We start from the raw sequence: 10962 nt of genomic DNA, 5'->3' as shown, positions 1-10962 counted from the left end.
TAAGCGGTAGAAAATGGATGGATGGATGGGTCTTCACTTGTTGAAATAAATTCATTTCTTTTTTTATTTTGCTTCTTATTACTTTTAGAAATACAATTTTAGAGGAAAAAAATACAACCTTAAAAATGATTTTTAGGATTTTTAAACAAATATACCTTTTTACCTTTTAAATTTCTTCCTCTTCTTTCCTGACAATTTAAATCAATGTTCAAGTATTTTTTATTATTGTAAAGAATAATAAATATTTTAGCTTCTGTTTTTTCGACGAAGAATATTTGTGAATTATGATTAAAATTCAAAAAAAATATTCTGGCAAATCTAGAAAATCTGTAGAATCAAATTTAAATCTTATTTCAAAGTAATTTGAATTTCTTTTAAAATTTTTGTTCTGGAAAATCTAGAAGAAATACTGATTTGTCTTTGTTGGAAATATAGCTTGGTCCAATTTGTTAAATATTCTAACAAAGTGCAGATTGGATTTTAACCAATTTAAAACATGTTATCGAAATTCTAAAATGTATCTAAATCGGGAAAAATTACTAATGATTCCATAAATTCTTTTTTAAATTTTTTCAAAAAGATTCAAATCAGCTAGTTTTTCTCTTCTTTTTGTCGTTTGAATTTTGAATTTTAAAGAGTCGAAATTGAAGATAAACTATGTTTCAAAATTTTATTTTAATTTTTTTCGTGTTTTCTCCTCTTTTAAACCGTTCAATTAAGTGTTTTTTTCATCATTTATTCTCTACAAAAAACCTTCCGTAAAAGGAAAACAAAATGTACGACGGAATGACAGACAGAAATACATTTCTTTATTTAGCTATTCTTGTTTAAATCACACTTACCGTATTTTCCGCACCATAAGGCGCCCTGGGTTATAAGCCGCGCCTTCAATGAACGGCATATTTCAAAACTTTGTCCACCTATAAGCCGCCCCGTGTTGTAAGCCGCATCTAACTGCGCTAAAGGAATGTCAAAAAAACAGTCAAATAGGTCAGTCAAACTTTAATAATATATTAAAACCAGCGTGATGTGGGCGCGCATGGAGTCGTATATCAACATGGACGAAGCTGCGTGAAAAAAGCCACCCGGCCTCTTCGCGTAAACTTAAACTTACCTTAACCACTCGCTCATCTTTTCTTCATCCATCCCTTCGAGTTAGCTTTTATGATGACGCCGGCTGGAAAGGTCTCTTTTGGCAAGGTCTTCCTTTTGAATATCACCATGGGTGGAAGTTTCTGGCCATTAGCATGGCAAGCTAGAACCACAGTGAAGGATGACTTCTCATTCCCTGTGGTGCGAATATTCACCGTACGTGCTCCCGTTGTGTCCACAGTGCGGTTCACAGGAATATCAGTTGCTGTGAAATAGTAATCCGTGTGCGGATGGAGAGATTGCGTCTTTTCATGAACCGGATCCCTGTCGTTTAGTAGGAGCCATTTTGTGGTCTTTACAGATGTAAACACACAAAGGAAATGAAACGTACGGTGATATCCGCGCGCTTTTTCTTCTTCTACGCGGGCGGGTGGTTGCTTACAGTAGAAGAAGAAGCGCTTCCTGTTCTATGGGGGCGGGTGCTTACCTTGGCGGTTGCTTGCGTAGAAGAAGAAGCGCTTCCTGTTCTACCGGGAAAAAAGATGGCGGCTGTTTACCGTAGTTACGAGACCGAAACTTTATGAAAATGAATCTTAATATTTATCCATATATAAAGCGCACCGGGTTATAAGGCGCACTGTCAGCTTTTGAGAAAATTTGTGGTTTTTAGGTGCGCCTTATAGTGCGGAAAATACGGTACGTGTAACTTACAAATGACAATATATGTATTTATTTAAGTGTGTATCAAACTGGTAGCCCTTCGCATTAATCAGTACCCAAGAAGTAGTTTTTGGTTTCAAAAAGGTTGGTGACCCCTGTACTAGGGCATCAAATCAGTGTCAGTTGAGTCGGTCCATAGGTTGCCTGTAGGGATTTTTAATGTCCAGCAGATGTCAGTATTTAGTGACACAGTATCAATACAGTTTTGCAATGTGTCGAAACGCTTCATGACGCCTCATCAAGCCATCACTAGCGAAGGCGAAGCTTAACACATGAACAAGAATGAAGAAAAACAGGAATAATCTTATGTTGCATAGCGCAAAACAAAAACAGCCACCCTGAGTGTGGCAAAAAAAACAGGGAATACGTAGCTCTCTGATTAGCGCCCGGGAGCAGGTGAGCGTCCCGAACACGAATCAGAGGCAGGTGAAACTAATCAGCACCCATGGCAACCAAAACACAAACCCAGGTGTGCTGGTCTGCAGTCTTCTTCAAAAGGGTCACATGACCACGGTGTTGTGTTGCCTATCAGCGGCTCTTATAGGGGTGGACAACCAGGCACACCTGTCAAGTCTACATGGTTGGCTCCGCCCCCGCCACTTGATGGTGAATGGAGGAGGGAGTCCCAGGTATGTGAGAGCATGAATGCTCCCTCATCCCGATTGATGGTTTCCTTGGGCCGCTTCCTTAGTTACTTTCTGTGCCGATGATTTTGCCGTTGTCTCGGTCCATGATGTGGTTATTTATTTTGCAATGATCTCATACGGCTGATTTTAAGATTTCCTGTTCAGATTTTTGTTTTAGGCTTCTTGTAAACCTTCCGGTTATTTCTTTTTCACATCCTTTCTGACGTTCTTTCTTCCTTGTCTTGAATGTCCTCCCTGTTTCTCCCATGTTTGATGTTTTGCATGATTTACACGAAATTTGGTAGATTACATTGCATTTCTTGTCTTATGGTGGTACTTAATGAATACTTAGGTCTACTACACTACTGTATTTAATGTTGTCATTATGGTGGTACTTAATGAATACTTAGGTCTACTACACTACTGTATATAATGTTGTCATTATGGTGGTACTTAATGAATACTTAGGTCTACTACACTACTGTATTTAATGTTGTCATTATGGTGGTACTTAATGAATACTTAGGTCTACTACACTACTGTATTTAATGTTGTCATTGTGGTGGTACCTAATGAATACTTAGGTCTACTACACTACTGTATTTAATGTTGTCATTATGGTGGTACTTAATGAATACTTAGGTCTACTACACTACTGTATTTAATGTTGTCATTATGGTGGTACTTAATGAATACTTAGGTCTACTACACTACTGTATTTAATGTTGTCATTATGGTGGTACTTAATGAATACTTAGGTCTACTACACTACTGTATTTAATGTTGTCATTATGGTGGTACTTAATGAATACTTAGGTCTACTACACTACTGTATTTAATGTTGTCATTATGGTGGTACTTGGAGAGATGAAGTTTGTTTTTAGATGATACTTGCTGGAAAAAAGAACCACTGCACTTCATCATTACCTTTGCAAATTATGTTTTTTTAATGTATTTCTGCAACATACAGTTAGTTGAATACGTGTGGAACAATATTTGCAAACAAGCTTTGCAGACGTGTTGTTTTTGCATTTAACACCGCAAACAAAAATTGGTTTGCATGTTAGCACTAAATCACTACTGACTAATTGATAATGCATTTATATGACCTTCACGGATTTGGTAGTGAAAAAGTCACTGCTTAAAAATGTGACCATTAGCATCGCTTGTAGACATGGACGGTTTTACGGCAGTTTGGACAGTGGTGCTCCACATCCTGGCAGGAGTCCACACAGAATGGTATGCAGCAGCAGAGAAAACACCTGAAAGTAAAAGAAATAATGAACAAAAAGGTATGTTCAGTTCGCCATAATCTTGAAAGGGAACCTATGACGATTCTACGTTTAACTCGTCTTCTTGTGGATCCGATAATATTCAACGGATTTGCGTTGGTGTTCATTTGACGTACAGTTTCAGATTCATAATGTCATAATCTGTCTGAGATGCAGAGATGGCAGGAAAACATGACCTTAATAGGACAACAGGAACCAGGAGACGGGAAACCATCATCGAGCCCTGACTGGAGGGCGTGGCAGGCATAAATATCTGCCAGTTGATAGAAAAAAAGGTGTGGCAAGGGGCTGCCAATCAGGGAAAGGTGAGGAGAAATAGCGCTCTGGGAGACAAGCAGGAAATGGAACTAAAATAAGAGCGCTGACCGGAAAGAAGCACCAAGGACGAGTCCGCCTACAGGAGAGAGGTGGACCGGCTGGCGTCCTGGTGCAGCCTCAACAACCTGGAGCTGAACGCCCAGAAAACAGTGGAGATGATCATGGACTTCAGGAAAGTCACAGCCCCACCATCCCCACCCTCACCCTGATTGACTCTCCCACCCCCGTCTCCATTGTGGACTCCTTCCGTTTCTTGGGCACCACCATCACCCGGCCGGGACCTCAAGCGGGAGTCGACCATCCGCTCCCTCATCAAGAAGGCCCAGCAGAGGATGTGCTTCCTGCGGCAGCTGAGGAAACTGAAGGTGCCGACCGAGATGCTGGTGCAGTTCTACTCAGCCATCATCGAGTCCATCCTCACCTCCTCCATCACCGTGTGGTTCCCCGGCGCCACAGTTCAGGATAAGCATGGACTGCAGCGCATGGTACGTGCTGCTGAGAAGGTGATTGGCTGCAAGCTCCCATCCCTCCAGGACTTGTTCTCCTCCAGGACCAGGAGGCGTCACAGCTGACTCTTCTCACCCTGGACACAAACTATTCTCCCCTCAGGCAGGAGACTACGGTCCGCCTTCTTGTGGATCCGATAATATTCAATGGATTTGCATTTGACGTACAGTTTCAGATTCATAATGTCATAATCTGTTGGTGGTGAACCCCGAGATGCAAAGATGGCAGGAAAACATGACCTTAATAGGATAACAGGAACCAGGAGACGGGAAACCATCATCGAGCCCTGACTGGAGGGCGTGGCAGGCATAAATATCTGCCAGTTGATAGAAAAAAAGGTGTGGCAAGGGGCTGCCAATCTGGGACAGGTGAGGGGAAATAGCGCTCTGGGAGACAAGCAGGAAATGGAACTAAAATAAGAGCGCTGACCGGAAAGAAGCACCAAGGACGAGTCCGCCTACAGGAGAGAGGTGGACCGGCTGGCGTCCTGGCGCAGCCTCAACAACCTGGAGCTGAACGCCCAGAAAACAGTGGAGATGATCATGGACTTCAGGAAAGTCACAGCCCCACCATCCCCACCCTCACCCTGCTTGACTCTCCCACCCCCGTCTCCATTGTGGACTCCTTCCGTTTCCTGGGCACCACCATCACCCGGGACCTCAAGCGGGAGTCGACCATCAGCTCCCTCATCAAGAAGGCCCAGCAGAGGATGTACTTCCTGCGGCAGCTGAGGAAACTGAAGGTGCCGACCGAGATGCTGGCGCAGTTCTACTCAGCCATCATCGAGTCCATCCTCACCTCCTCCATCACCGTGTGGTTCCCCGGCGCCACAGTCCAGGAAAAGCATGGACTGCAGCGCATGGTACGTGCTGCTGAGAAGGTGATTGGCTCCAAGCTCCCATCCCTCCAGGACTTGTTCTCCTCCAGGACCAGGAGGCGTCACAGCTGACTCTTCTCACCCTGGACACAAACTATTCTCCCCTCAGGCAGGACACTACGGTCCGCCTTCTTGTGGATCCGATAATATTCAATGGATTTGCGTTGGTGTTCATTTGACGTACAGTTTCAGATTCATAATGTCATAATCTGTTGGTGGTGAACCCCGAGATGCAAAGATGGCAGAAAAACATGACCTTAATAAGATAACAGGAACCAGGAGACGGGAAACCATCATCGAGCCCTGACTGGAGGGCGTGGCAGGCATAAATATCTGCCAGTTGATAGAAAAAAAGGTGTGGCAAGGGGCTGCCAATCAGGGAAAGGTGAGGAGAAATAGCGCTCTGGGAGACAAGCAGGAACTAAAATAAGAGCGCTGACCGGAAAGAAGCACCAAGGACGAGTCCGCCTACAGGAGAGAGGTGGACCGGCTGGCGTCCTGGTGCAGCCTCAACAACCTGGAGCTGAACGCCCAGAAAACAGTGGAGATGATCATGGACTTCAGGAAAGTCCCAGCCCCACCATCCCCACCCTCACCCTAATTGACTCTCCCACCCCCGTCTCCATTGTGGACTCCTTCCGTTTCCTGGGCACCACCATCACCCAGGACCTCAAGTGGGAGTCGACCATCAGCTCCCTCATCAAGAAGGCCCAGCAGAGGATGTACTTCCTGCGGCAGCTGAGGAAACTGAAGGTGCCGACCGAGATGCTGGCGCAGTTCTACTCAGCCATCATCGAGTCCATCCTCACCTCCTCCATCACCGTGTGGTTCCCCGGCGCCACAGTACAGGATAAGCATGGACTTCAGCGCATGGTACGTGCTGCTGAGAAGATGATTGGCTGCAAGCTCCCATCCCTCCAGGACTTGTTCTCCTCCAGGACCAGGAGGCGTCACAGCTGACTCTTCTCACCCTGGACACAAACTATTCTCCCCTCAGGCAGGAGACTACGGTCCGCCTTCTTGTGGATCCGATAATATTCAACGGATTTGCGTTGGTGTTCATTTGACGTACAGTTTCAGATTCATAATGTCATAATCTGTCTGAGATGCAGAGATGGCAGGAAAACATGACCTTAATAGGATAACAGGAACCAGGAGACGGGAAACCATCATCGAGCCCTGACTGGAGGGCGTGGCAGGCATAAATATCTGCCAGTTGATAGAAAAAAAGGTGTGGCAAGGGGCTGCCAATCAGGGACAGGTGAGGGGAACTAGCGCTCTGGGAGACAAGCAGGAAATGGAACTAAAATAAGAGCGCTGACCGGAAAGAAGCACCAAGGACGAGTCCGCCTACAGGAGAGAGGTGGACCGGCTGGCGTCCTGGTGCAGCCTCAACAACCTGGAGCTGAACGCCCAGAAAACAGTGGAGATGATCATGGACTTCAGGAAAGTCCCAGCCCCACCATCCCCACCCTCACCCTGATTGACTCTCCCACCCCCGTCTCCATTGTGGACTCCTTCTGTTTCCTGGGCACCACCATCACCCAGGACCTCAAGTGGGAGTCGACCATCAGCTCCCTCATCAAGAAGGCCCAGCAGAGGATGTACTTCCTGCGGCAGCTGAGGAAACTGAAAGTGCCGACCGAGATGCTGGTGCAGTTCTACTCAGCCATCATCGAGTCCACCCTCACCTCCTCCATCACCGTGTGGTTCCCCGGCGCCACAGTCCAGGATAAGCATGGACTTCAGCGCATGGTACGTGCTGCTGAGAAGGTGATTGGCTGCAAGCTCCCATCCCTCCAGGACTTGTTCTCCTCCAGGACCAGGAGGCGTCACAGCTGACTCTTCTCACCCTGGACACAAACTATTCTCCCCTCAGGCAGGAGACTACGGTCCGCCTTCTTGTGGATCCGATAATATTCAATGGATTTGCGTTGGTGTTCATTTGACGTACAGTTTCAGATTCATAATGTCATAATCTGTTGGTGGTGAACCCCGAGATGCAAAGATGGCAGGAAAACATGACCTTAATAGGATAACAGGAACCAGGAGACGGGAAACCATCATCGAGCCCTGACTGGAGGGCGTGGCAGGCATAAATATATGCCAGTTGATAGAAAAAAAGGTGTGGCAAGGGGCTGCCAATCAGGGACAGGTGAGGGGAAATAGCGCTCTGGGAGACAAGCAGGAACTAAAATAAGAGCGCTGACCGGAAAGAAGCACCAAGGATGAGTCCGCTACAGGAGAGAGGAGGACCGGCTGGCGTCCTGGTGCAGCCTCAACAACCTGGAGCTGAACGCCCAGAAAACAGTGAAGATGATCATGGACTTCAGGAAAGTCACAGCCCCACCATCCCCACCCTCACCCTGATTGACTCTCCCACCCCCGTCTTCATTGTGGACTCCTTCCGTTCCTTGGGCACCACCATTACCCAGGACCTCAAGTGGGAGTCGACCATCAGCTCCCTCATCAAGAAGGCCCAGCAGAGGATGTACTTCCTGCGGCAGCTGAGGAAACTGAAGGTGCCGACCGAGATGCTGGTGCAGTTCTACTCAGCCATCATCGAGTCCACCCTCACCTCCTCCATCACCGTGTGGTTCCCCGGCGCCACAGTCCAGGATAAGCATGGACTGCAGCGCATGGTACGTGCTGCTGAGAAGATGATTGGCTGCAAGCTCCCATCCCTCCAGGACTTGTTCTCCTCCAGGACCAGGAGGCGTGTGGGACGGATCACAGCTGACTCTTCTCACCCTGGACACAAACTATTCTCCCCTCAGGCAGGAGACTACGGTCCATCCAGACCCACACCTCCTGCCACCTGAACAGTTTTTACCCCCTCGGCCGTCAGGCACATGAACAATAACAAGAACAATGCGGAAATATGACTACATCACACCAACACTCAAATCCCTTCACTGGCTTCCTGTTCCACTCAGGATTGAATTCAAAGTCTCCCTACTAACCCACCAGTGCCTCCATGGAAATGCCCCTCTCTACCTCAAAGAACTACTCACCCCCAAATCCTCCACATGAAATCTCTGCTCCGGACAGGCTAACCTCCGAGAACAAAGCTACAAACAATGGGAGACCGGGCTTTCTGCCCCGCCGCTCCCAGTCTGTGGAACGCTCTCCCTGACCAGCTGAGGGCACCACAGACTGTGGATGCTTTTAAAAAAGGCTTAAAAACCCTTCTTTTTAAAAAAGCCTTTTTTTTTTTTAGATATATGCATACTAGTTTTAGCCATACTTGCCAACCTGGATACCTCCGATTTCGGGAGGTGGGGGGTAGGGGCGTGGTCGAGGGAGGGGCAGGGCGTGGTTGGGGGCGTGGTTAAGAGGGGAGGAGTATATTGACAGCTAGAATTCACCAAGTCAAGTATTTCATATATACAGGTAAAAGCCAGTAAATTAGAATATTTTGAAAAACTTGATTTATTTCAGTAATTGCATTCAAAAGGTGTAACTTGTACATTATATTTATTCATTGCACACAGACTGATGCATTCAAATGTTTATTTCATTTAATTTTGATGATTTGAAGTGGCAACAAATGAAAATCCAAAATTCCGTGTGTCACAAAATTAGAATATTACTTAAGGCTAATACAAAAAAGGGATTTTTAGAAATGTTGGCCAACTGAAAAGTATGAAAATGAAAAATATGAGCATGTAAAATACTCAATACTTGGTTGGACCTCCTTTTGCCTCAATTACTGCGTTAATGCGGCGTGGCATGGAGTCGATGAGTTTCTGGCACTGCTCAGGTGTTATGAGAGCCCAGGTTGCTCTGATAGTGGCCTTCAACTCTTCTGCGTTTTTGGGTCTGGCATTCTGCATCTTCCTTTTCACAATACCCCACAGATTTTCTATGGGGCTAAGGTCAGAGGAGTTGGCGGGCCAATTTAGAACAGAAATACCATGGTCCGTAAACCAGGCACGGGTAGATTTTGCGCTGTGTGCAGGCGCCAAGTCCTGTTGGAACTTGAAATCTCCATCTCCATAGAGCAGGTCAGCAGCAGGAAGCATGAAGTGCTCTAAAACTTGCTGGTAGACGGCTGCGTTGACCCTGGATCTCAGGAAACAGAGTGGACCGACACCAGCAGATGACATGGCACCCCAAACCATCACTGATGGTGGAAACTTTACACTAGACTTCAGGCAACCTGTGCCTCTCCTGTCTTCCTCCAGACTCTGGGACCTCGATTTCCAAAGGAAATGCAAAATTTGCATGGTTGGGTGATGGTTTGGGGTGCCATGTCATCTGCTGGTGACGGTCCACTCTGTTTCCTGAGATCCAGGGTCAACGCAGCCGTCTACCAGCAAGTTTTAGAGCACTTCATGCTTCCTGCTGCTGACCTGCTCTATGGAGATGGAGATTTCAAGTTCCAACAGGACTTGGCGCCTGCACACAGCGCAAAATCTACCCGTGCCTGGTTTACGGACCATGGTATTTCTGTTCTAAATTGGCCCGCCAACTCCCCTGACCTTAGCCCCATAGAAAATCTGTGGGGTATTGTGAAAAGGAAGATGCAGAATGCCAGACCCAAAAACGCAGAAGAGTTGAAGGCCACTATCAGAGCAACCTGGGCTCTCATAACACCTGAGCAGTGCCAGAAACTCATCGACTCCATGCCACGCCGCATTAACGCAGTAATTGAGGCAAAAGGAGCTCCAACCAAGTATTGAGTATTGTACATGCTCATATTTTTCATTTTCATACTTTTCAGTTGGCCAACATTTCTAAAAATCCCTTTTTTGTATTAGCCTTACACAATATTCTAATTTTGTGACACACGGAATTTTGGATTTTCATTTGTTGCCACTTCAAATCATCAAAATTAAATGAAATAAACATTTGAATGCATCAGTCTGTGTGCAATGAATAAATATAATGTACAAGTTACACATTTTGAATGCAATTACTGAAATAAATCAAGTTTTTCAAAATATTCTAATTTACTGGCTTTTACCTGTATGTATGTATGTATGTATGTATATATATATATATATATATATATATATATACATATATATATATATATCTACATCCTGAAAATATGCAAACAAAACTGTGTTCAGATAATTTATACCTCAAACTTGCATAAATAAATCTTAAGGAATATAACATAACTTGGCTTCTGAGAGCTTCAAAATGTAATGAATAAAATGCTAAATTGTTGATAAACAAGCAATTATTTTAATAATTAAATATGGTCATTTTAAATGAATTGTTATGATAATTTAAAATTAATTATTTCAATTATGTTTATTTTAATGTATAATTCTAATGCCTGGATGTAGTAAGGAGTCGGAAAAAATACAAATAAAAATACAATTAATTTTGATGTTTTTAGCAAAATATAGTAAAACATTTTTTTTTTTTTTTTTTTTTTTAATTAATAAACATATTTATTTTTAGGTAAGATAAACATAATAATATAATAGAATTTATCTCTAGTCTGGATGATTTATTTCTTGTCACCCTGTTGTCCTCCCGTTGTGAAAAAAGGCTGTCCTCACTCAGGTGCATG

General features: G+C 44.8%; 1 protein-coding gene across 2 annotated transcripts in view; it reads right to left on the bottom strand.

Annotated features, from left to right (window-relative positions):
- Positions 1-3361: 3361 nt before the first annotated feature.
- The window catches only part of LOC133613891 (LITAF domain-containing protein-like), a 42743-nt gene continuing 35142 nt past the window's right edge, over positions 3362-10962 (bottom strand). For both annotated transcript variants that reach the window (XM_061971776.2, XM_061971775.2), the window contains one exon: positions 3362-3700. In XM_061971776.2, coding sequence (XP_061827760.1) covers positions 3595-3700 — 106 coding nt within the window. In that variant the 3' untranslated portion in view covers positions 3362-3594. The remainder of the gene's footprint in view (positions 3701-10962) is intronic.

This window comes from Nerophis lumbriciformis, linkage group LG13, assembly GCF_033978685.3.
Source record: "Nerophis lumbriciformis linkage group LG13, RoL_Nlum_v2.1, whole genome shotgun sequence".
NCBI classification, from domain to species: domain Eukaryota; kingdom Metazoa; phylum Chordata; class Actinopteri; order Syngnathiformes; family Syngnathidae; genus Nerophis; species Nerophis lumbriciformis.
The sequence above is the reverse complement of the archived record's forward strand: the minus strand, read 5'-3'. Positions and strand labels throughout refer to the sequence as shown.